The following is a 27459-nucleotide window of genomic DNA, read 5'->3' as shown; positions in this document are numbered from 1 at the left end:
GAACCAGATCACCTTTCAGGCCATGAGAAGGAATATGGGTTTTATTCTAAATGTAATGCAAATCGTCTGGAGGGTTGTGAGTCTTTGGACATGATCTGATTTAAAATTTAAAAAGCTCCAGGCTACTCAGGATTGTGGTCTGGAGGAAGGCAAAGGGAGAAGCAGGGAGGCCAGTTAGAAGGCCGTTGCCTTGCCAAGAGCTGATGCAGCATGGACAGGGTAGTGGGAGCAGAAGTAATACAAAATAGGGGTTTCGTTTCTCAAGTGTGGGCTTTCTGACAGGTTGTATATAGATTTGATGGAAAGAGACAAGTCAAGGAGGATGCTTAGATTTGGGGCCTGGGCAAGTGGCACAGTGGTGAAGAATCCGCCTGCCAGAGCAGGAGGCACAAGAGATGCGGGTTCAATCCCTGGGTCAGGAAAATCCCCTGGAGAAGGAAATGGCAACCCACTCTAGTATTCTCTCCTGGAGAATTCCATGGACAGAGGTGCCTAGCCGGCTATAGTTGATGGGGTCACAAAGAGTCAGACACAGCTGAACCCAGCACACAGCATCAAGATGGGAAAGACTCTACAGGGAGCGTGTTGTGAGGAGAAAATTATCAAGACAGGATAATTTTGATATGCCTCCACAGATATCCAAGCAAAGAGGTTGGTTAAGCAGATGGATATAGGAATGTGGAGATCGAGAGAGAAGCTAGGTATGAAGATATGAGTTGGCCAGAGTGGAGGACATAATTGAAGTTAAATGGTCAGATGAGATCACCTGGGAAGCTGAGTGTAAATGTAAGGCATAGAACTTTCCAACATTTCGAGGTCAGCAGTAGGAAGCACAGCTAGCAAGAGAGTCTTGAAGGAATGGCCAGTAAGGCAGGAGGAAACCAGAAGGCTTGGGGTCCTGAAATACAAGTGGAAAAGAAGTACTTCCAGGAGGGGGTGATGTTGAATCCTGACCCAGACTGAGTGTGACTGCTGGATTTAGGAACGTGAAGCTGACTGGTGATCTTGAGGTGCTATTTCTTGGAATAATGGAGACGAAAGCAAAAATGTTAAATGGGTGTGTTAAATAGAGTACCAGTCAACCAGACACTCAGCTTCCAAGGGCTCTTCTATACCTTCAGCATTTATCAAGACAGTTTTTCTTTTGAAAGACAGTCCTTTTCCTCAGTGAATCTCTGATGTTATTAATACCTGTGAAGTTAAGAAAATGGTCTCTATTGGTTACAGAGGAGTAAATGCTATTATACTTTGCACAGAGAAGTAATGGAGTATAGTGGTCCAAAGCATGGGCTTCAGAAACAAGATCAGGCCTTGGTTGAATCCCAGCTCGGTTGCTTTCTAGCTATGTGATAGGAACTTTGGTAATTTATCTGTAGATTGGAAATAATATCAGCCTGTTAGTGTGGATATAAAGGTTAAATGAAATATAAAATGTATAGGATAACACCTGGAACTAAGAGCTATTATTAGCACTGATTTTGTTACAGTGACAAAATTACTAGATTATCTGTGTTTATAGTTTTCCCTTGTTCCCTAAGAAGAGTAGAGATCTTTGTGCAGAAGATTTCCTCATTTTTATAGGAAGGCGTATTACTGTTCTATTGTTGCACAACAAATTTGTCTTTAACACAGTCTTAAAACACCCAGTCTTATCATCTCACAGTTTTGTGGGTCAGGGCCGGCGTGGCTGGGTTCTCTACTCAGTCTCACAAGGCTGGACGTAAGGTGTCAACCAGAGCTGCAGATTCTTTGGATGCCTTGGGATCCTCTTTCCACCTCACTGGTGGGCAGAATCCATTGCTTTGAGGTTGGAGGACTGAGGTCCCAGTTTTCTTGCTGGATGGTAGAGTAAATGAGCTCAGGAGACAGGAGATGTGGGATGATTAGAACTGAGGTTTGGGAGAATATACAAATGCTGGTAATGACATAGTCTGGGCTTTGACTATATGAGTGGGTAACTGGAGTGAAGTGAAGAGTTTGTGTCAAGGGAGTTCAAGAACTGAGAGGCCTGGTGTCAGTGTACCTGACTTGAGGTTTGAAGTCAACAAAAATAGCTACAGTGAACCAGCTGCTAAAATCTTTCATAAATGAAAAGGAGCACCAGGGAGACTGTTAGAGTAATATAATCTTCTCCAAGAGCTATGCTTCAGATGAGCTGGGGGTTTTGAGAAAAGAGGCAAGAAAAAGGCATTGAGGACAAGGGTAACACCTGCCCACACAATCTCCCCTCCCCACTGGACTCTGGTACATGGTAAGAAAGAACTAAAACAGCCATCCTGTTAGAAAACTGCAGGAGAAGCAGTGCCTGAAGAAAAGTCTAGTTTCCATTTGAGAAAAGAAGTGCTAGGGAGAGAGAATTTGTTTTCTTAATGAAAACTTTTCCACTTGATTTCATCCTATATTCAGATATGACGCTTTTAGTTTTGCTCCAGGGGATGTTACTATTTATTTGTCATAATCCTTGTGCCTAGTCCATTCTAGCTAATTAGCGTCTTTGTTTTCATTTCCCTTCTCCAACACCCTTATTGATTTTCTCAAATCTAGATTTCCTAAGTACGGTCCTAACAAAGATCACCATTTAAAATGAGTACTCCCAGAACAGTATGGAGCAGTCCCACTCCTGGGCATATATCCAGAGAAAACCATAATTTGAAAAGATGAACACCCCAGTGTTCATTGCAAGACTATTTACATAGCCAGAACATGGAAACAACCTGAATGTCCAACAGATGAAAGGATAAAGACGATGTGCTATATTTACACAATGGGACATGACTCAGCCATCAAAAAATAAAAATTAAATCATGCCATTTGCAGCAATATGGATGGACCTGGAGATTATCATACTAAGTGAAGTAAGCCAGAGACAGAAATATGATATTGCTTATACATGGAATCTTCAAAAATAATGATACAACTGAACTTATATGCAGAATAGAAATAGACCCACAGACATAGATATCAAACTTATGGTTACCAACAGGAAAGAGGAGGGGATAAATTAGGAGTTTGAGATGAACATATACACACTACTACGCATAAAACAGATAACACACAAGGACCTACTTTATAGCACAGGGAAATATACTCAATATTATCTACTAACCTATAAGGGTAAAGAAAATCTGGGGGAAAAAAAGACATATTTGTATTTGTAGCTGAATCACTTTGCTGTACACCTGAAACCAACACGACACTGTAGATCAGATACACTTCAATAAATAAATGAATACTCCAGACAGTCTGATTTCTTGCCTTTGTAACCACAGCTGCAACTCCTTACCTCTTCCTGTCATACTGGTTGGCGAGTCAGAAGCCACCTTGAGGATAATGGACATTAGGAGACTTGAGGGGAGGCAAAAAGAGGAGACAGTAGCAGACATAATCTTCCTCGTGCTTACAGTTTTGCTCTGGGGTAGGCCTGTTTGCATACCTCTGTGTCTCTCCAGCTTTGTGCTTCTGCAAGTCCTGATACTTGCACCCGGCCTATTTACATCAGCCCACTCCATATTTACAGTATCAGAACACACTGCTGTCTTTCCTTTCTCTTCAGCTCCACTCGTCTCAAGAGTCATACAAACCATTCAGCAGTAATACCTCCTTTGTTACATTCAGTTATCTCCTTTGAGTCGAGCCCAGCTGCCCCTCGCCAACCCCCCACCCTCCCAGTATCCCCACGGTGGCCCTTTCCTCCCCCTGTGCATCAGCATTAGGGGCCCTCTCAGTGGCCTGTTCGCACTGCTTTTCTAGCTCAACACCCTCAGGCCTAAGAAGACCACCTCTCTGATGATTTATTCAACAGTTTAGAGCAGAACACTTGCAGATTTTCCCCTAAATGCAAACTCCTATTGCTTGATATATATTAGGACACATGAAAATACAGTCAATACACAGGACAGGCTAAACTGCCACTGGTGCAGAGAGAAATCAGGATGGAGCAGGTGTTAAGAAGTTACCCTTTACTATTTGTGTGACTTTGAGCAAATCATTTAACCTCTCTGAGCTTCAGTTAATTTATCTATAAAGTGAGGTTAATAATTAGTTGGTTGTTTTAAGAGCTAAATAAAGTAATAATGCATGTAAAGCAACAGTAGTGCCTGGTCTTGGTTTTGAATCTAAACCTCACCTCAAATTTTTATATTTAACCACTCTATCTGCCTGTCTTAGTATTACATTTGAAACTTCTGCAGACTCCGCAGGAGTTTTTTGGAATTGTGTATATTCTAGGTTTCTGTGGCACTGAAACAAGGCCAAGTCACGCCAACTGAGCTCTGTCAAAGATGTCTCTCCCTTATCAAGAAGACTAAGTTTCTAAATGCGTACATTACTGTATCAGAAGAAGTGGCCTTAAAGCAAGCTGAAGAAGCAGAGAAAAGATATAAAAAAGGTAAATTACTTTGACCTGTACTTAATTGTTACATCCTGAGAGAAAGAGTTTAATTTGATATAGCAGTCTCCATCTGGCAGGTAGAGCTTTAAACATTAAAAAAAAATTTCCCTTATTTAAAGACCTGGGGAATTCCCTGAGATTCAGTGGTTAGGACTTCACGCTTTTACTGCTGGGGGCTCGTGTTCAGTCCCTGGTTGGGGAACTCAGACCCCACAAATCTCGTGGTATGGCCAAATAAATAAAATTATTTTTTAAAAGAAGAACTGGTGTGAGGTATAATAAAAATGAGACTAATAGGTATGTGATGCTTTATAATGTCTACCGCGTAATTTCTAACACAAATTTGATTTCTGAAGAAGTGTCTTTAGCAAAAGCTAGTAGCTGTCTTAATAACTAGGATTAATGTCTCTGTATTTTGAACTAGATATCTTTTCTATTCTTTTGGTTTCTTAATGCAGGTCACTCACTGGGGGATTTAGATGGAATTCCTATTGCAGTAAAAGATAACTTCAGTACATCCGGCATTGAGACAACCTGCGCATCAAACATGCTGAAAGGTAAAGTTTAACTAGCCAGAGCATTATTTTATAAAAATAAATGTTTTTCAGTTTAAATTAAAGATAAGATACTAATGCACCAAAATATCTTAGACTAGTTATATCTGCAAAGGAAATAACTTACGGTGGAATATTACCTTCTTACTATTTGCTCTTTCTCAATGCAGACTTATTCTTCAGGGGTAGGCCTGCTTAACAGCGGAATCCTATTTAGGAAGATAACATCACTGCAAACACACTGAGTGAACTCTAACTCCTCTAACTTCCACTCGTTGACAGTGTAGAAATAAGTACAAAGTGGCTGTCATTACCCCTCTTTTGCAGATGGTATAAGGATTTATTATTAATAACATCTACTGTCTGATTATGTTTTATCTCCTGGCTCCTCCACCTTATATCACTATACTTAATATAGTGATGCTTAGTTTTAATTTTTAAAGTTCAGTAGGTCAAAAAGGAATCATATTTATCAATATATGGTTGGATCCTAGTAGGAAAAAGAAATGGAAAAAGGATAGAAAACTTCACACTAAAACTAATATTCTGAGGTGTATGCCCCAAGTTCCTCTGATAAAGTAGACTGTTGTTAATTGTTTGCGAATATACACTAGATAGAGGAAGTTTTAATTGACAATAAAGATCTATTCCTGCTGGAAATAGATAAAAATTGCTGTGTGATATAGCACATCTGAGAAGAAAAAGTCAATGCAATGAGCAGAATAATGATTTGTGATTAATTTCAAATGAGTTGGGTACCTCTCTATCATTCAATATTTTGTAGTACTGTTAAAGTCAATATTTTTAGATTTTAAAGATGGTGAATACAGAGACTTTCTTTAGAAAATATAGCAAGCAGTCAGCAGCAGAAAAACATTAACTTTCAGAAGAAAGTACAACTTAAATTAGGAATAAGTAGCATTTGTCAATATGAATTGCTTAATTGGAGTTTAAAATTGTTTCTTACATAGAATTTACAAGTTCACTGTTTTCTTTCCTATGATAAAAATTGCTGAATTTTTAGGAGGACAGGGGCAAGGAAGGGGAGGGGATTAAGAGGTATAAGTGACTATGTATAAAATAAATAAACTATTAGAGTATATTGTACAGAACAGGGAATATAGACAACATTTTATAATAACTTTAAATGGAATATAATCTGTAAAATATTTGAATCACTATGTTTTACACCTGTAATATAACATTTAAATCAGCTATACCTCAGTTTTGTTTTGTTTTGTTTTTAAAGAAAACTGAATTTTTTGCAGGTTATGTACCACCTTACAATGCCACAGTAGTTCAGAAGTTGTTGGATCAGGGAGCTCTACTAATGGGAAAAACAAACTTAGATGAGTTTGCTATGGGGTAAGTAAAATTAAAAGTTTCTTTTCCTGCATTTCTTTCATCTGTGTCTTCAATTTCATTATGTGTAGGTACCTAAAAGCAGTATGATTTCGTGAGGACTCTCTTGCCAATTCCTTGCCAGTTACTCAGTTCCTCCATGAGAGATTACGTTAGTGAGGTGATTTCGTGAGGACTGTTTTTGCCAATTTCTCAGTCCCTCCATGAGAGCTTGTGTTCTGCTGATAGATATCTCACTTTGGTTTTAATTTGCATTTCCCTGATGACTAACAGTGTTGATCATCATGTGTTTATTTTGCTATCCATGTATCTTTGGTGAAGTATCTATTCAAATCTTCTCAATGAGTTGTAAGAGTGTTTTCCCATATAGTCTGGATTCAAGTCCATTATCAGACAGGTGATTTGCAAATAGGTTCTCTGAGTCTCTGGCCTGTTTTTGCATCCTCTGAATATGCCTTTCAAATAGCAAAAGTTTTTAGTTTTGATGAAGTCCAGTTCATTGTTTTCTTCCTTTAATGACTCATGTTTTTTTTGTGTCTTTTCCAAGAAAGCTTTACCTTTTCCAAGGTCATCAAGACTTTTTTTCCAATGTTTTCCCCTAGAAGTTTTATAGTTTTAGTTCTTAAATTTAAAATTGTGATCCAGTTAATTTTTTGTATATTATTGAAGAAAGCAAAAGTTCATTTTTCTTTACATATGTCTATCCTATATATCTGGGACCGTAGGAATTCAAATTAAATTACTTTGATTCCTTTGCCAAAAAAATCAGTCCAACCTATGCATAGGTCCATTTCTGGATTCTGTTCTGTTGATTTGTGTATCCCTAATCCATTATCAGGAGAAGGCAATGGCACCCCACTCCAGTACTCTTGCCTGGAAAATCCCATGGGTGGAGGAGCCTGAAAGGCTGCAGTCCATGGGGTCGCTGAGGGTCGGACACGACTGAGTGACTTCACTTCCACTTTTCACTTTCATGCATTGGAGAAGGAAATGGCAACCCACTCTGATGTTCTTGCCTGGAGAATCCCAGGGACGGGGGAGCCTGGTGGGCTGCTGCCTCTGGGGTCGCACAGAGTCGGACACGACTGAAGCGACTTAGCAGCAGCAGCAGCAGCAGGTCCTTTGCATTTCCATATAAGTTTTAGAGTTGAATTAATAATTTCACTGAGAAGCTTGATGGGATTTTGATTGTGGTGGTATTGAATTATAGATTAGGTTTTAGAAAATTGACATATTAATATGGGCCTTCTGATGTATGACTATATCTTTCCATTTATTTAGACTTTAATTTTTCTCAGCAATATTTATGATTTTCTATATATGAATCTTGCACATAATTTGCCATATCTCCGAGTATTTCATGTTTCTTTACTATTATAGAAAATGTTATTTTCAATTTCTAATTGTTTAACATTGTTAGAATACATAGAAATGTAATTTACTTTTCTGTGTTAACCTATTATTTTTATCCTGTGACCTTGCTAAGCTGCCTTATTTTCCCATTTGTAATGTTTGTAATATTTGCTTGGTCTGTGTTTCCTATTTCATAGAAGCAGATTCCTTGATTCTCCAAAGCTGGTACCTATTAGAACCTAGTAAATATGTGTTGAAAACATAAATCTGTGGGAATAAACTTGAACCTAGGTTTTGAGGACATTGCCTTGAACGGCTGGTCAGCATGAACATCACCAATAAGGGTGAAGTGATACTGTATACCTCCTTCCCTGAGAAGGAATACCATCACCTATGCAGTGTTCCAGCTGAAAATGTGTAACCCGAAGCTAATAACAAGGAGACAAAAGACAAATCTGAAATGAGATATCGTCTATTAAAATGTCAGTATCATAAAAAAAACAAAGGCTGTGAAAATGTTCCAGGCTAAAAGAGGCTAAAGAAGTTAAAACCTAAAACTCATAGAAGTGTAGGAGAAGATCTTTGTGACCTTGAATTATACAAAGATTTGTTAGATGGAACACATAAAGTACAGTCTGTAAAGTTAAAAACTGGTAAATTGAATTTCATTAAAATTAAGAACTTTTGTACTTAATGCGCTGTTAAAAATGAAAAAAAAGCAAGCCACACAACTTAGCAAAACTATTTGCAAGACATATGTCTGACCAAGAACTGGTATCCAGTATATATTGAAACTTTTCCAACTCAAAAATAAGAAAACCAATTTTTTTAAAAATGAGATGTAAAGAGATATAAAATCATATATCAAAGAAGGTACACAATTGACAAACACATCAAACATCGTTTGTCATTTAGGAAATGCAAATTAAAACCACACTGAAGTACATACACCTAATTAGAATGGCTTAAAAAATGACAATATCAAGTGCTGACAGGGATGGAGAACAACTGGATTCTCATACAATGCTGGTAGGGAATGCAAAATGGTATAGCCACTTTGGAAAATAGTTTAGCAGTTTCTTATAAAGTTAAGCATACACTTACCAAAAGAGTCAGCAATCTCAATCCTAGGTATTTACCCAAGATGTGAAGGCTTATGTTTATACAGAAGCACTGGCTGGCGCCTTTCACTGCAATATTTATTGTAGCTTTATTCAAATTGCTAAAAACAGGAAACAACTCAGTGTTCTTGGTTGGTGAAAAAAGTTAAAGAGGTTAAAGAGAAAAGTTTAATATAATTCTTAACTCTAGACTTGATCCTATACTGGAAAAAGGGAAAATGCTATAAAGGACATTATTGGATCAAATGACAAAATGGGATTACATGTGGTAGATATGATAAAAGTATTGCTATTAAATTTACTGAGATAGCCATACTGTGACTATGTAAGAGACTATTCTTTGTCTTAGAAAAAGCTAAAGTATTTGGGGTAATGGGCCATAATGTGTATAATTTACCCTTAAGTAGTTCAGGAAAAATAAGTACAGCCACACACACAGAGCACGCAAATGATAAAACAAATGTGAACAATAGGTGAACCTGGGTAAAGGGTATACGTTTTTTCATACTGTTTTTATTTTTGTAAGTTATCTATTAGGTTGAAGTTTTTTCAAAAGTAAAAAAGGTTATTAGCATTCACTAAGAATATCTCCCTGAGAAGTTCTTTTTTTTGGCTGAGCCACACAGCTTGTGGGATCTTAGTTCTCCAACAAGAGGTGGGAACTGTGCCCCTGCAGTGGAAGCGTCGAGTCCTCACCATTGGACTGCCAGGGAATTGCCCTCTTAAAACTTCTGATTAAAAGAGGAATTCCTTCAAAAGACTACTTGTTAACTGTTTGGATGTTTGAGACACGTTATTGGAAGACCTTAATTTATGAAGAAAATCATCTTACGCTGAATTGGATTATCAGTTGGGATAAAAATTTCCTTTTCCTAACAGACTGTTTTTTTTCCGACTTTCTACCACAAACGATTTTACTTCTCATCCTCACCTCCTCAACCATCTAATTAAAGAAAGCTACAACTCAGCAGCCTTCCTAACTTTTCTAATTTAAGTTACAGTGGATTATACAGTGTTAGAAGCAAATAATGTAATCAGGAGATCACATAAAAAGAGTTTTATTAAGATATCTTGCTTCACTTCTTCGTTTCAGATCTGGAAGCACAGATGGCATATTTGGACCAGTTAAAAACCCGTGGAGTTATTCAAAACAATATAGAGAAAAGAGGAAGCAGAACTCGCACAGTGAGAATGAGGATTCAAATTGGCTTATAACCGGAGGAAGCTCAGGAGGAAGTGCGGCGGCCGTGTCAGCGTTCACGTGCTTTGCGTAAGATATTTTTTTCTATCTGTACTTTAGAACCCAACCCGATACAGATAGTCATAAACCATATACAAAATCCAACAATAGACTCATGCATACCTTGGTATTTTTATTTCTCCTTAGTGAGCAATTTGTGCTTAGTAGTGTATCAAAATTATATCTTAGAAATACCCTCAACTATATAGTACACATATGTATATTTTATACATTAAGACATTTAAACCCTTCCTGTATAGTATCTGGTCTTCTTTAAAACATGATTTTACAGATCTTCTAGAATAAGAATAAATCAGTTAGCTTGCTGCTGCTGCTACTAAGTGACTTCAGTTGTGTCCAAGTCTGTGCGACCCCATAGACGGCAGCCTGCCAGGCTCCCCCGTCCCTGGGATTCTCCAGGCAAGAACACTGGAGTGGGCTGCCACTTCCTTGTCCAATGCATGAAAGTGAAAAGTGAAAGTGAAGTTGCTCAGTTGTGAATTTCATTTTAAAAATTATTTATTTGGGTATCTGCTCACTGACTGTACATATATTTAGAGATTAACATACCTTGGCTTTGGTTGAGTGCTATTGAGCTAAATTAGTATCTGTGATTTATCCTTCAGCTAAGCCCAACTTTGCCAAAAAATAAGGAAGGAAGGAAGGAAAGAAAAGGCTAATATTTATCAATAGAATATTTTAAGAAGTGTTTTTATAAATCAGCAACTAAAAATATATATAAGTAAAGGCTTTTTCAAATTTGTAGGGAGATGATTTGTTCAGCTGTCATACTTTGTATTCTGAATCCATCAATCATGCTTTATGTCTTAAGTCATGTTTGTAAAGCATTTTACCATCTAAAAAAGAGTAAATAAATATTGCTGTTACTATATTTATTTTATTGGTTTCAGTTTAACCAAATAGAATGTTTTCTTTAGTAGTACTATATGTATTTTATCTCTCCTTAATTATCCACTGAAACTAAGCTGTTTCACAGGCATTGCAATCAATAAATTATTTATATTTTTTTAGAGCTATGGAGATTTAGATTCTACAGTTTTTTGTTTTTTTTTTAGTTTCCCTGAAATCTTGTTAACAAGTAAAACCATTTCATTTTATCTCTGTGGAATTTTATAGCACCACATTAATATTAATGAGAGTTCTGACAAGGGAGGATTGCAAGATTAGGTGCTTTTTTCTATCCTCATCACCCCTCTTAGTGTTCATCTTACTGAATGTGCTTTGAGAAGGTGGCACTTTGACACATAATTCCTATGGAAATGTAAGTTTTACTTTTACACAGCTGTCAGGGAATCCTAATAAGAAAATGTGTCCTTTTAGAAACCGTGAAAGCAGCAATCTGATTCTGTGGCTTAAGAGGACTTGGTAAGAAAGGCAATTAATTTGCATTTTCTGTAGAGCACAAGGACTATGTGAAAGGTCTGTGAGCCTTGTTCAGCCCAAAGCTTCAGTCTGAGTGTACTCAAGAGGGGCCAGGACCCAAAGTGATTCCAGAGTGAATGGGCCCCAGACTGTCAGGTGTTCTGATTTGTTTCTTTTATAATAGTTTTTAAAACAGGAACATTCTAGGAGTACTATGCAGCCACTAAAAAGAATGAGTTAGAGCACTGTGTCATGACATGGAAAGAAATCCAAAATACACTGTGAAGTGGAAGACAAGTTGGAGAACAATGTGTATTGTATGACCTTATTTCTGTTAAACATAATTACATATGTTAACATGTTAGTTGCATGGAAGTATCTGGATAAATATACATAAAAAGTGGTAATTCTGGGGACGGATTATAAGAAATTTCACTTTATAGATCATATAGAATATTTTAATTTTTACAGTGGACATTACAATTTTCTAATCAGTAAAACCTTTTTTCCTGAAATAGTTAAAATTTTTAAATTGTGAAAAATATACACAGTGGAAAATATACATACAATTAAAATATGTTATCTTAATCCTTTTAAAGTATACGATTCAGTTGTGTTAGGTACATTCACATTATCACTCAGCCAGTCTCTAGAACTTGTTTCCTTTGCAAAACTTAAACTGTGTACTCCTTAAAAGCCTCCCATTTGCCCCCCTCCCCATGTCCCCAGCCCTTGGCAAGCACTCTCTTACTTTATGTCTCTGCGACTTTGGCCACTCCAGGCACCTCATACAGGTAAAATTGTGCACTGTGTGTGCTTTCACTTAGCATAATGTCAAGTGTGTCTTTTTTTTTTAATAAGAAAAACACAGACTGTATAGGTAACTGAGCAAAGAAATGAACAGACACTTCATAGCTGAGTAATACAAATACAAATGTGAAAAATTACTCAAAATGCACATTAACAAATGTTTTATCAAAATAATCAGATTTTAAGAACTGCTAGTATTCAGTGGTGGTGAAAGTGAAAGTGAAGTTGCTCAGTTGTGTCCAGCTGTTTGTAACCCCATGGACTGTGGCCCACCAGGCTCCTCTGTCCATGGGATTTTCCAGGCAAGAATACGGGAGTGAGTTGCCATTTCCTTCTCCAGGGGACCTTCCCGACCCAGGGATCAAACTGGGGTCTCCCACAGTGTGGTAGTTGCTTTACTGTCTGAGCCACCAGAGAATGAAAGATAAAACAATGTGATTCACTGCAATTGGGAATATAAATTGGCATAACCTTTCTGACAAGTAATTTAACAAAATATATTTAGAACTTATAATGACAGGTAGACCCTTTTACCCATTAACTCTTAGAAGCTAGAGATATACGGGCAAAGATTTATGTTTAAAGGTGCTTATTAGAAAGTGCTTTATTTATTTATTTATTTTTGGCTGCGCTGCACAGCTTGTGGGATCTTAATTCTCTGACGGGGGATTGAACTCAGACCTTCGCCAGTGAAAGCACAGAATTCTAACTGCTGGACTGCCAGGGAACTCCCTACAAAGTACTCTACTATGCAGCTCTTCTAGTTCGCAACAATATAGCAGTTTAAATAAATCAGAATACATTTCTAGTCATGATTCTAAATGGGGTAGCAGAATAGCTGTATCTGAATTCCTGGGAGGGGTGTGTTTAGTTTGTATAAGCATACTATAAAATTGCTATTAAAAGAAGATTTAAGATTTGTATGTGTATAAATCATACCAGTGTTTTCATAGGTCTTCTGAGGCAACAGAAACAAAAACAAAAATAAATGGAACCTAATCAAACTTATAAGCTTTTGCACAGCAGAGGAAACCATAAAATGAAAAGACAGCCTATAGAATGGGAGACAATATTTGCAAACAGTGTGACTGATAGGGGCTTAATCTTCAAAATGTACAAACAGCTTATACAACTCAACAGCAAAAAAACAAATAACCCAATCAAAAAATGGACAGAAGACCTAAATGGATATTTCTCCAAAAAATACATGACCAGTAGGCACATGAAAAGATACTCAACATCACTAATTACTAAGAAATGCAAATCAGAACTACAATGAGGTACCACACCACCTCACACTGGTCAAAATGGCCATCATTAAAAAGTACAAAAAACAAGTGCCGGAGAGGGTGTGGAGAAAAGAGAACCCTCCTACACTGTTGATGGAAATGGAAGTTGGTGCAGCCACTGTGGAACAGTATGGAGGTTCCTCAGAAAACTACACACAGAATTACCATGTGATCCAGCGATCCCACTCTTAGGCATGGCTTAGTTGCTAAATTGTATCTGACTCTTAAAACCCCATGGACTGTAACCTGCCAGGCTCCTCCATCTGTGGGATTTTCCAAGCAAGAATACTGGAGTGGATTGCCATTTCCTGCTCCTGGGGATCTTCTCGACCCAGGGATTGAACCTGGGTCTCCTGCATTGCAGATGATTCTTACCGACTGAGCCAGCAGGGAAGCCCTACTCCTAGGCGTATATCCAAACAAAACTATAATTCAGAGCAGTGCAGGCACCCCGTGTTCATTCATAGCAGCACTGTTCCCAGGACCCAAGACATAGAAACAATCTAAATAAATGTCCATCGACAGATGAGTGGATAAAGAAGGTGTGGTGCATGTATACAATAGAATACCACTCAGCTATAAAACAGAATGAAGTAATGCCTTTTGCAGCAACACGGATGCAGCTAGAGGTGATCGTGCTAAGTGAAGTACGTCAGAGAAAGACAAATACCATAATATGTTATTTATATGTGAAATCTAAAATGTGGCACAAATTGAATCTATCTATGAAACACTTATAGACAGAGAATAGACTTGTGACTGGGAGTTTGGGGTTAGTAGATGCATATAGGATAGATAAACAAGAAGGTTTATCTATAGCACAAGGAACTATATCCTGTAACCTGGGATAAACCATAATGGAAAAGAATATTTAAAAAATTGTATATATTTATATAACTAAATCACTTTGGTGTGTAGCAGAAATTAACACATCATAAATCAACTATACTTCAATTAAAAAGTAAAGAACTGAACGATTTGTATAAGATTGTAAAATTCCTGTGATAGGAATTGGGAATCAGTTGGGAATTGCCAATTGATAGAATATTTTACATACTTAAAATTTTCAGTAATCTTTATAACATAGTAAAAGTCTCATGATAAGCAAAAAAGAGATGGAAGCTTATGATTACAGAATGACCTGAACTGTGAAAGAAAAATTCATTAAAAAAAGACTTAAAGTTCATATGCCAAAATGTTAGCAGTGTGTGTTTGCCTCAAAGTGGTAGAATACTTTGTTACGTTTTTACACTTTTCTATATTTTAAGAATTCTCTGCTATGAGCATGTTTTATTTTTGTATAATCAGGAGAAAACACCTTTAAAAGTCTACATTTAAAAAAAATAGATTTCAGATATAATTAGAAAGATGTTATCCTGCTAAACAGAATTCCATTTAAATTTCAGGGCATTAGGATCAGATACGGGAGGATCAACCAGAAATCCAGCTGCCCACTGTGGGGTTGTTGGTTTAAAACCAAGCTATGGCCTAGTTTCTCGTCATGGTCTCATTCCCCTGGTGAATTCAATGGATGTGCCAGGAATCTTAACCAGATGTGTGGATGATGCAGCCACTGTGTTGGGTATTTATATGATTCCATATAGTTTCAAAAGCATTATCAGTTCACTGACAAACAATGTGTCTGTCACTCATAAATACTTTTACTTACAGGTATACTAGCTGGGCATGATTCCAAAGATTCTACCACAATTCAAGATCCTGTTAGACCATTTACGCTTCCCAGTTTGACAGATGTGAGCAAACTATGTATAGGAATTCCAAAGGTAACTCTTTACGAAAGTACTGTGAAGTCAAATACAGACAGCAGACTTGGGAAACAGACTGGTTGAGTTTGAATCGCTGCTCTGCCACTTTTGTTAGCTATGTGACCTGAGCACGTGAAAGGAGATAGGTAAAATCACTCACCTTTTAAATGTTTAATTTTGAGCTTAGCAATAAGTTTTTGTCCTGGGAGACTGTCCTTTGCATTGTAAGATGTTTAGCAACGTCACTGGTCTCTACCCCTAGAGGTAGCAGCTCCGCCCCTACCCTACACCACCTCAATCCCACGTTACCACATGTCCCCTGGTTGAGAGGAAGAGGATAAAATTGCCCCCAGTTGAGAGCACTGCTGTAGAGAAATACTGGTAAAATTTTTTAAATTTTCATTTAAGGTAATAGGTGTGCCTATTTTTAAGGATTTAGAGTGAAACAGACCTAGTTGGGAATCCTGGATCCTGTACTTGCCTACTGTGTAACATTAGGAAAGTTACTTAACTTCTCTAGTCTCAATATTTTTCATTAATAACATGAAGGATGATAATACCTACATCATAGGACTGTTAAAAACGTTCAATGAGAGAACCTTTGGAAAGCATCTAGCAGAATGCCTGATACATAATGAACATTTAATAAATGTAAGTTATCCAACCAGATCTCCAGTCTTTAATATTATTATATCCAGTTCACAATATCTAGTATTGTGCTTGTCATTGCAATAAATGCTCTTAAATTAGTTCAGTCTTTTTAGCTACCTACTATCAGTTTAATCAGGTTTTCTAATATATTGCCAGAGGTTCTGGGGTACACATTTTTGTAAAACCATCTATTGGATGTTCTGATTTCTGTATTTTGACTTTTTCCAATTAGGAATATCTTACACCAGAATTGTCAAGTGAAGTACATTCTCTTTGGTCCAAAGCTGCTAATCTCTTTGAGTCTGAGGGGGCCAAAGTAATTGAAGTCTCCCTGCCCCATACCAGTTACTCAATTGTGTGTTACCACGTGTTGTGTACATCGGAAGTGGCATCGAATATGGCAAGATTTGATGGGCTAGAATATGGTAAAGTGCCTGTGTTTTGGACTTTTAGGGAAGTTTCCTCAAACATTTTCACTTATTAGTGACCAAAAACATTGTTGCCTGGGATAATGTTGATGATTTAGAGAAGTAAATTAGTGGATCGTTTTACTGTTGTCAACTTAGCATTATACTCACTCTTCATTATCATAACTCATAATGAATGAATGAGGGAGTGAACAAATGAAATTTCCCTCTTCATTATTTTCTTCTCTTTCTTGATTCCTGACGGGTCAGTTAGTCCCAAGGCGTGTAAAGAAGAGAATCCGTTAAGGTCAATCTCCTGAAATTTTAGTATTGGCCACAAATGTGACTCTAGACCTGCTTTTGAGCCAAAACTTTACTTCCTTTTCAAGTAATGTTCGTCTCTCTTGTTTTCAGGTCACAGATGTGACAGCAATGTGTCTACTGAAGCCATGTATGCTGCAACCAGGCGAGAAGGGTTCAATGATGTGGTGAGAGGGAGGATCCTCTCGGGAAACTTTTTCTTATTAAAAGAGTAAGATCACCGGTATAGGAGTTTCCCGCATTCTTGAAAACTCCAGAGGGAAGTGGTAGCGTGTCTGTCAGGTCTTATCAGTTTTGCTAAGGAAGCAAAATCCTTATGATTTGAATTAGAAATCATAAGTAAAGGCCTGTTTTTGGTACTTTTGGCTCCTGGTTATTAAAAAAAAAAAAAAAACACCCACTGTTGCTGTAGCAAGCTAATTAGGAAGGTTGAAGGGTTTTAGCCTCATTAAATGCCCCCTGTTATTGCTACATTGTCCTCCTGCTGTGAGAGCCTTAAGCAGGAAGTTACATTGGTCTGTCTTTAAAAGGTCAGTGAAATCAACCTAACTTTCCCTTGCATCATGTATCTGTTTGCTCCAAGAAAGAATTCTAAAATTACTATGACTGGTATAAGTTTTTCATCATCTTGTGAATAGGATTCATCTTCCATACCACCAAGGCTGTCTAAGAGGACAGATAAGTGTGAAAAAGCGAGAATGTTCTGAACAGCTTCATGGAGTTTTGCATATATATAATGGGCATATATGGATATATATATGTTTATGGATGGAAAGCATTTTATTCATCTGTGCATCTCCTTAGGGCCAGTAGTTAGCATTCCTTTTTCCAAAAATACTATGAACAGCTACTCTGAAAAACAGTATGGAGATTCCTCAAAAAATTAAAAATAGAACTACCATATGATCCAGAAATCCCACTTCTGGGTATATATCTGAAGGAAAGAAATCACTACCTCACAGCATTATTCGCAATAGCCAAGACATGGAAACAAACTAGTGTCCATTGGCAGACAAATGGAAAAAGAAAATATGCCATGTGTGTGTATACCCACCCACACACACACAATGGAACATTCATTATTATTCAAAAGTATTGATTATTATTCGAAAGAAAGAAATCCTTCATTTGTGACAGCATGCATGGACCTTGAGGGCATTATCTTAAGCGAAATAAGTCAGAGAAAGACAAATACTGTATGATCTCACTTATATGTGGAATATAGGGGAAAAAAAACACCAAAGCCACAGACCCAGTGGAATGGTAGTTGCTGGGGAAAGAGAGGTGTTGGTCAAAGGGTACAGACTCCCGCAGATAAGTTCTGGGGATGTGATGTACAACTTAATTACTATAGGTAACAACACTATACTATATACTTGAAAGCTGCTGAGAGTAGGTCTTAAATGTTCTCACCACATACACAAAAAACTCTTAGGTGATGGATGTGTTCACTAATCTTACTGCAGTAATCATTTTGCAATATATACATATATCAAATCATGTTGCAGACCTTAAAACTACAGAATTTTATACTCAATTGTATCTCAAAGCTAGAAAACAAAAACTATTATTTGGTTAATGGGGAAATCAAAGGGCTTTGCTGTTTGCTTTCCTTCTCTTCTGAATACCTGCTGTCTCATGTCTGAAAATGATTGTTCCATTTTGTCTAGTTTTCCGATTGAAGCATATTAAAAGTAGGAAGAAATTTAATATAAGTATTTGTTCTTTTATAAAATTCGGTTTTGGGGAATGCTGTTAATACGTTATTTAAGCCATTAGTGCTGGGTAGATTATACGTGATGCCTGCATTCATCACCCTATAGACCCTGTGGTCAAATGATAATAAAGACATCTGGTATTTCTATGGCATTCTTTCAAGATAAAAAAGATCTCCCATTTTTATATCTTTGTATTTGGTCCATGCAAGGTTGGAATTGTTATATCCATTTTTACAGGCGAGGAAACGGAAGTTATCAATCAAATAGTTCATCCTTTTGCCAGCCTTCATTAACAGCTTCAGGAGGATCTAAAGAGTATTTTTTTTCCCCCTTTCTTTCCATCATTGATTTTTAGTCACTCCTGTGTCTGGCTAATTCCTTAATCTTTTCAGTAAAGTAAATGTCTTTTCTTTTGGGGAGGGAGAGTGTGGGGAGTAACCATATCCTTTATTACTTTTTATTACCACAGTAACTTTAGGGAACATCCATCATCTCATTCATATAGATACAACATTAAAGAAATAGGCAGAAAACATTTTCTTACAATGAGAACTCAGGATTTACTCTTGACAGCATTCATGTATAACATATGGCAGTGTTAATTATATTTATCATGTTCTACATTACATCCCTGGTACTTACTCATAACCAGAAGTTTGTGCCTTTAGACCACCTTCATCCTATTCCCCCTTCCCCTACCTCCTACTTCTGATAACAACAAATCTGATCACTTTATGTATGAGTTTGTTTTTGAAGTATGATTGACCTACAACACTAGGTCAGTTGCTGGTGCACACCATCGTGATTTGTCATTTCTATGCATTCCAAAACGATCACCATGATAGGTCTAGATGTCATCTGTCACCATATAAAGATATTGCATAATTACTGACTATATTCCCCACACTGTACCTTCATGCCTGGAAGTTTGTAACTCAGTCTCCTTTCCCTATTTCTCTCCTTCCCTCTCTCCACCCTCCCCCTCTGGCAACCACCTGTTTATCTATGACTCGGTTTCTGTTACGTTTGTTCATTTGTTTTGTTTTTGGATTCCATAGATAAGTGAAATCATACAGTATTTTCTCTCACTTAACTTCACTTGGCATAATAGCCTCTAGATCTATCCATGTTGTCCCACAGAACAAAATCTCATTCTTCTTTATGGCTAATACTCCATTGTGTATGTATACTCCATCTTTATCCATTCATCTGTCAGTGGACATTTAAGTGGCTTCCATATCTGGACTATTGTAAACAGTGCTGCAGTGAACATAGGGGTGCGTATATCTTTTCAAAAGTGTTTGTTTGCTTTGGATAGATACCCAGGAGTGGAACTGCTGCGTTGTCTGGTCGTTCTATTTTTGATTCTTTGAGGAATCTCCATACTGTTTTCTGTAGAGGCTGCACCACTTTATATTCCCACCAGCCGTGCATGAAGGTTCCCCTTTCTCTACATCCTTGACAATCCTTGTTATTTGTTGTCTTTGATAATAGCCATTCTGAAATGTGTGAGGTGATATTTCATGGTGGTTTTGAATTGCATTTCTCTGATGATTAGTGATGGTGAGCATCTTTTCATGTGCTTGTTGGCCATCCATATATCTTCTTTGGAAAAACGTCTGTTCTGGTCTTCTGCCAGTTTTTTGATTGGTTGTTTGGTTTTTGATGTTGCGTTGTGTGAGTTCTTTGCATATTTTGTATGTTAACACCTTATCAGGTATATCATTTGCAAATGTCGTCTCCTATTCAGTAGGCAGCCTGAAGTATCTTTCCAGGAGTTTCACATTTCCATTCCTGGGCTACTCCTGTCTATAAAATACAAAATTGCGAACACTGCCTTCTTTCCTCAGTTACTGTTTCCATTCTAGAGTTAGAATTGTCCAAAACTTCAGAACTCTTATAATAATTATAACTATAGATGAAATAGGACATTATAATAGAAAGAGGATCAGAATGCAACTCCAGAGATCTAAGTTCTGGTCCCTCCTCTGCCACTGCTAATCTTTGCAGCCTTTGGAAAGTCATTAGTTGCTCTGCCCTTGATTTTCCTCACCTGAAAATGAATGTTCTGGTTTAATGATGTCCCTGGAAGTGTTAATAATTTGTGATTATATGTGAAGAATTGTATCTACTTTTAGAATAACAGCATGGTTGAACAAAATTGATTTTTATGTTTGGGGAATCTTAGTGGTACCCGCTCCTACAGGCCAAGAATCCAGTGATTCTTTAACAAGTCTTACGCATGAGAATTCATTGAAAGAAATAACAAAAAGCCCTTAAAATGTCAACTTTTTTTTTTTCCACAGAAATTATGAGAATTATTTTGTCAAAGCACAGAAAGTGAGACGGCTCATTGCTAATGATTTTGTGAATGTTTTTAACTCTGGAGTGGACGTGCTGCTAACTCCCACGACCTTGAGTGAGGCAGTGCCATACACAGAATTCATCAAGGAAGACAACAGGACACGCAGTGCCCAAGACGACATCTTTACACAGGCCGTAAATATGGCAGGTGAGGGTCCCTTAAGAACATTCTGGTTTTCTCCAGATTTTTAGGTAGACAGTCCTGGTCCTCAACTTAAGTTCTAGCTAAATTGTTCCCTAAACACAATAGCTTGTCCTTCTGAGATACTTAGGAGTGTGTGTTTGTGTTCATGTGGGTGTGTGTACATGTGTGCATTTATAGGCATACACATGCTTGCATTCACCACACACACACGTGTTAATTTTCAGACCTACAGAAAGATTTTAAAGTCATAAGATGAATACCCATTATGTCCTTTGCCTGGGTTCATCCTTGTTCACATTTTGCCTCATTTGCTTTTTCCTTCTTCTCTCTCCCTTTACCCCCAGACAGACAGACACACATACACAGCTTTTACTTGATTAATTTGAAAGTTTCAGCATCATGTTACTTTACCCCTAAATACTTTTAGTATGAATCATCTAGAATAAAGACATCCTTCATCATACCTGAGAAGGCTAACACAAATACAATAATATTCCAAATACAGTTCATATTTAAGTTTTCTCAGTTGAACCAAAAATGCCTTTTATAGGGTGTTTTTCCTGCATATATTTGTTTATGATATCTCTTACTAAAGTCTAGAACAATCCCCCAGGTCTCTATGTTCTTTTACTAAGAAACCACATCAGATTGTTATGCTTTTTGTTTCAGTCATCAGATATAATGTAGAAAACTCAAGAGCAAAGGGAAAAGTCCATTGTATTTATCTATATACTTTTGTTTACTGTGTTCATTTCTCCCTAATCCATTAAGATTCTTTATCATATCCTTTCTGTTCGGAGAAGTGTTTGCCATTCTTATAGGGTACATCTGCTAGCAACCAGTTCTCTTAGCTTTCTTCTGAGAATGTCTCGATTTCCCTCTCATTTTTATAGTTTATTTTTGCTGGATATATGATTTTGGTTTGACAGTTCTTTTCTTTAGCATTTACAAAATGTCCTGCTAATTTCTTCTAGCCTTCATAGTTACTGATAAGAAATCCTCTACCTTTTGAATTTTTTAAGTGACATTGTCTTTTCTGAGGAATCCCGTCCATAATCTGAATTTGTCAGATTGCTTCCTTATGGTTGGGTTAACTTAAACATTTTTGGCACAAATACTGTATGCACTTCAGGTCAAGAAACAGTTAATATCAGTTCGTACCACTGTGGAAACTAAGTGAATCCTTTGGATAAGGAAGTAACTACCACATGTTTTCCTTATGAAGGCACATTTTCCTTTTGTCAGTTGTAAGCAGTTGGTGATATGATATGTTGGAACCGTATTTCCCAATAAACCTGAACCCACTTTTAGCATCTATTGATGACCCTTGCCTGAATTAAGTATTACTTAGAGAATTACAAAGTGCTGACTTTTCTATCATTTTTTCTCCGTATCTTAGCTAGCAGTCTTCTCTATAGAACAGCTTTCCTATTTTAAAAAAATCAATGTATTAGAAGTAATTCTTATTATTTTTGATGCTCAAATTTAACTAACAGGAACCTCTCCAAGTTGTATGTAACCTTTAAACTTGCCTCCATTAATTTTTTAAAACTTTCTTATTTTATGGCATAACAAGATACCCCAAAACTGAAATTAAAACTACCCTGAGCTACTATTTGTCACCTAATAAATTGACAAAAAATTAAGCAACTCAGCAACATACTGTATGGCTGTAGGAAAACTCTCATTTTGCTGATAGAAGTTCAAAAGGTACAACTCTTTTGGAGGGTAATTTGGCAATTTCTAATTAATATATACATTTATCTTTTGATGAAGCAATTCCTCTTCATCTGAGAAACATTCAAGAATACTGAAAAAATACACAAGGTAATTCTCTGGGACATGGCATGAACTCGCTAGATATTAAAAACAGTCAAAACTCCCCAACCATAGGAGAACGGTTGAATAAATTATGGTAAAACCACAGGGTGGAATACTATGCAACTATAAAAAAGGAATGAACCCGGTCTCTGAACAGATATACAGTGATTTCCTAGATATATTAAATGAACAAAGGAAGATACAAAAATATACATGTCATAATTTTTGTGATTTTTTTCTTTTTAACCCTTATCCTGTCTTGTACCTATTAGCCCTGGAAAGTGGAAGAGGTCTCTGTGTCTTAGGGTGGAGAATTGGTCAACATTTAATGGGTCTCTTTCCTTTCCTCAGGATTGCCAGCTGTGAGTGTCCCTATGGCCCTCTCAACCCAAGGGTTGCCGATAGGACTACAGTTTATTGGACGTGCATTTTGTGACCAGCAGCTTCTTACAGTTGCCAAATGGTTTGAAAAACAAGTCCAGTTTCCTGTTATTCAGCTTCAAGAACTAATGGATGATTGCTCATCAGTCTTTGAAAATGAAAAGTTAGCTTCGGTTTCTCTAAAATAGTGATAACTATGTTGTGCACATTATAATGACTTTTAAAGGTTTTTATATTCTAGAGAAGTCAGGTGTTCTTGAAATTTGGCTCATTGTTGACATAGTCACTCCTTGGAGTCATTTTTTAAAATTCTTGTGATTACAATTATAAATGTCAGCGTTTATTCAGCATCCACTCGGTATAAACCAAAGTACAAGAGACCTGGGTTCAATCCCTAGGTCGGAAAGATCCCCTGGAGGAGGCCGTGGCAACCCACTCCAGTATTCGTGCCTGGAGAACTTCATGGACAGAGGAGCCTGCGGGCTACAGCCCATGGGGTTGCAAAGAGGCAGACACATTCACTCAAGTAGAAACCAAGTACAGGATTTCTATTATAATACGAGATACATGTTGCTAAAAAATGATGCCTTCTAAATGTTCATTAAAAAGAACATTGCTTACAGTGCAAGTAAGCTTCAGGGTAAACCTGTCAATACTTGTATGTCTTTGCAACCAAAGCACAAACATGAACAGTAAGTCGTACTTCCGGAGGGAGCCTAGACAGCCCAGCTGACAGGCATTTCAACACGTGGTAGAGGCCACTGCAAAAGAGGTTAAAAATGCACAAAATAAAATGGGAACATCCACCTCTAGGTCTGAGCAGAGCAGGTGGAAGAGAAGCTCTAACACAGGAGGAAGTGCAACTTGCTGGCCCAGACAGGGGTGTGCCTCTCTCTGGGGAGAGCCCAGGTGGGCACACTCCTCTAAGAATAGACCTGCAGTGAGAACTTTTCTTCTTTCCTGCTGAAAGTTAAAATGTTACTTCTACTCTTCCAGTGCCCCATGCCAAGGAGCTCAGGATAACTCCTAGTTACACCAAGTTCATTCTCCTAGTTTATCAGTCACAAACTAGCTCAGTGGTGTCAGACCTTTGCTGTGACCTAACAAACTGGATTGAACTCGAAAATTGGTAGCTACTGGAGCATGGCTTTAGTGAGAAAGTTTCAATACACATGTAAGATTCAGTATGAAAAACTTGTAGATAACTTGGTGGGGCTGCATGGGCCCATGTAGAGAAGAGGCCCATGGGCCTCCTTCCTTACTCCAGATTCTCTTCCTTATGGTTTTCTTAAGCACCCTCCTGACTTTCCTTACAAAGTGCTCTCCTTTTAGGCACCTGTAGCACAAAGAAATAAGAATAGGAATATATATTCAGAATTTGGGGGGAAAAAAAGCTCTAATGAAAAGCATTCATTTATCCACTATAAAGGGTTTCCTTGGTAGCTCAGATGGTAAAGAACCTGCCTGCAATGCAGGAGACCTAAGTTTGATCCCCTATAAGGTTTCATCGTTGGATTTGTCTTTGCCAGAACACAATTGTCATCTCATGTTTATCATGAGTTCTGATTTGACATTTATTGTTGATAAGTTTAAGTAGGGAGCCGAATTATTATTTGATAGATTTACTTTGGTAAGGAAAAAGTCTTTTCTAAATATAAAAGACATGAAGTAAAAACATAAGAGGTACAACCTTCTCAGAACTACTGGAAAACAGTGCGATGGGAGTTTAAACTGCCTGGTACTTTTCATTAATAGTTTTCTCTCTCCCTGGGCAAATGCTCAATCTGATAAACGGCATAAAAGTTTTCTGTGCCAAGTGCACTAGTATTCTGAAAGATTTTGACTATGAATCCCTGAAAGGAAGAAACTCATGACAGAGAATTGCTTTATTTTATAACAAGAGAAACCCCTTAGTTGGGGGAGAGAGTATGATGCAAATGGCAAGCAAATAAATCTTTACCCATCTCTTTTTTTATGTGTGTATAGTTTGAAATAAAAGATTTTCAAATAATATGTAGTTTCTCTTACTCCTATGTCTCTACTTGAGTTGCACTAATGACTTGAAACAAGGAAGTGAAACATTTACATCGTTTTCACATAATAACACCCAACCAGCGTGAAACGATACCTAATCTGTTCTTTCTTTTCCATCTTTACCCTAAATATGGTAGATCTCATTTTGCCAAATCACTGTCTGAGAATTTAAAATGGAAAATGGTTTCTGTGTCTCAGCTAATTAAACCCTGAAACTATGAGCAACAACAGGGCTGTCAGAGCAGAGCACGTCAGAAAGGTGAAGACGACTGCAAGTGTGAGATGAGTGCCTTGATAAGACAGCGCAACAGAGCGAAAGACGGATTCAACAGCAGAAGGGTTGCTAGAGTGAAAAAATGTGATGCATTCACAAAACTTGGCACCTGACACCACGCAGAGCCAAGTCCAAGCCAAATCCGTGTTGGCCCCCACCTATCATTATCAAGAAAGTCACTTAAAACTAGAGAGGCCGAATTTGATTGGCTGTATGACACCAGGCTGTCAGGAACACAGGACTGTGGACCAGCTAGAAAAGATAGAATGGTACAGAAGAGGAACTTACGAACATGACAGGGAACGGTGATTCCTATGAGGAAAACACCGGCCCCTTCCATGCTGTTTAGTCACTAAGGCATGTCCAACTCTGCGACCCCAGAGACTGTGGCCTGCCAGGCACCTTCTATCATGGACAAGAAATATCTTTAGGATTTTAGGACAGGATCTGAAGAACAGTGAAGAGATCTGGTTACAGGGCACCAGTAAGTAGACCTCGAGAATTCTGGAAACTGTTACACCCTGTTCCAGTCAAAGTAGGGGACCAAAGTAATGAAATGTTCACAAAATTAATGGTTTCTGTTACGAACTTTCACTTATTAACTACTTTTACTCTCCCTCCCTTTACTCAAGTATCTGATTATACCACGGCTATATATGTTGCCTGTGCAAGCCTCAGGTAAAATTTACTCATTGGACTTAGAAGCGCCAGAGGACAGTTTAAAGTAAAAGGCTTTCCTCAGTTATTTCATAGCTTAAGCCATGTGTACACTAGAACAAAAACCTGAAAATTTAATAAAAGCAAATAACACCAGAAAACCCCAGCAAACATTAAATAAAAGTAATTACAGGATTTCAGAGGGACTTTTTATTCCTTTTTCTTTATACCATAGTGGAATATAAATCCAAAAGGATTCTAGGCACTTTATTAAAAATGTATTATTAAAATGCTATAAAAGTAAATAGTTGAGGAAATCACTGAATTGATAAAAAAAAGGGGTAAAAGTTAAAACCAGGAATAAGTAAAAATTAACGATGTTCGTCAAGGTACTTACACAGATGGTTAAGGCTATATAGTGTGATACAGTGGGAAATTTTCCTGTTGCTTTTCTAGTGGGAAAGTTCACCAGATTTAAAAAGATAAACCTGGGTTTAACTCCTATTAACTGCCATTTGTGAGTTATGTAACCTCTCTGAGCTTTAGTGTCTTGACCTGTGAAATGGAGATAATATTTATTCCAAGGGATGGTTGGGAGGATTAAATTTAAATGATGCCCTTAAAGCACATAGCATAGCATGAAAAAATAAGTACTCAAAAGTTTGGAGCTATAAATAAATGCAAACAATCATGAAATTACCATTTTCCCATATATGCTACAAATACACATTAAACTAATATGGCCAAACTGTAATTTACTAAAAACTTATGCTAGAGACCAGCTATAATGGCTCTGGTGATCTGGCTTCCACTGAGGATAAAGTTTAAAACATCTGGAAGAAATGATGAACTATGTGTTTCTAAAGCAATTTCCTTGAGCCTTTGATAAAGAATTGACTAATGCAGTGTTCAAAGACCTGAAGGTTTTTTAAAAGGCTCTTTTGCCTTGCCAACCAAGTGAGAGGGGGAAACACTTTTGACAGAGCCAAGCTCTTGCTCATAAAACTCAGTTCCAGTCCCACATATACATACATAAATGGTTGAGATCCTGAAATATTAAATCTTATCTATAATTATTTTAACATAGGAAAAGTTTAGGGTTGCTATTCCCTACAGAGTCTAGCCATTGGGGGATGGTGGGGACAGTTAATGAAGCACCCCTGGGGCATCTTGGTAATTAACTTCATTTCTTGGTGAAATTAGTCATAAAATAGACCTGCAGAATAGTATGATAGAACTGGTGTTGGGTATCTGCTAAGATGAAAATGGACAACTTCAGCAGAGTTCATATAGCAGGACCAGTTGTCTTCAGAGGCCAATCATAGAATAGAATTCTTTCTGTTTTCTGTGACAAGAGTGTTTGCAAGGCTGAAATTCAAAGTTTTATGGCTTATAACCAGGTAAATTCCAATACAGTA

General features: G+C 37.4%; 1 protein-coding gene across 2 annotated transcripts in view; it reads left to right on the top strand.

Annotated features, from left to right (window-relative positions):
• QRSL1 (glutaminyl-tRNA synthase (glutamine-hydrolyzing)-like 1) overlaps positions 1-25089 on the top strand; it is a 28249-nt gene extending 3160 nt beyond the window's left edge. For both annotated transcript variants that reach the window (XM_005684609.3, XM_018053111.1), the window contains 10 exons: positions 4228-4387; positions 4849-4947; positions 6213-6309; positions 9874-10050; positions 14909-15084; positions 15174-15286; positions 16152-16344; positions 16741-16858; positions 20672-20877; positions 23047-25089. In XM_005684609.3, the coding sequence (XP_005684666.2) occupies positions 4228-4387; positions 4849-4947; positions 6213-6309; positions 9874-10050; positions 14909-15084; positions 15174-15286; positions 16152-16344; positions 16741-16858; positions 20672-20877; positions 23047-23264 (1557 nt within the window). In that variant the 3' untranslated portion in view covers positions 23265-25089. The remainder of the gene's footprint in view (positions 1-4227; positions 4388-4848; positions 4948-6212; positions 6310-9873; positions 10051-14908; positions 15085-15173; positions 15287-16151; positions 16345-16740; positions 16859-20671; positions 20878-23046) is intronic.

The sequence above is a fragment of the Capra hircus genome, chromosome 9 (assembly GCF_001704415.2).
Source record: "Capra hircus breed San Clemente chromosome 9, ASM170441v1, whole genome shotgun sequence".
Classification (NCBI taxonomy): Eukaryota; Metazoa; Chordata; class Mammalia; order Artiodactyla; family Bovidae; genus Capra; species Capra hircus.
This window is presented reverse-complemented; position numbering and strand designations above follow the sequence as displayed.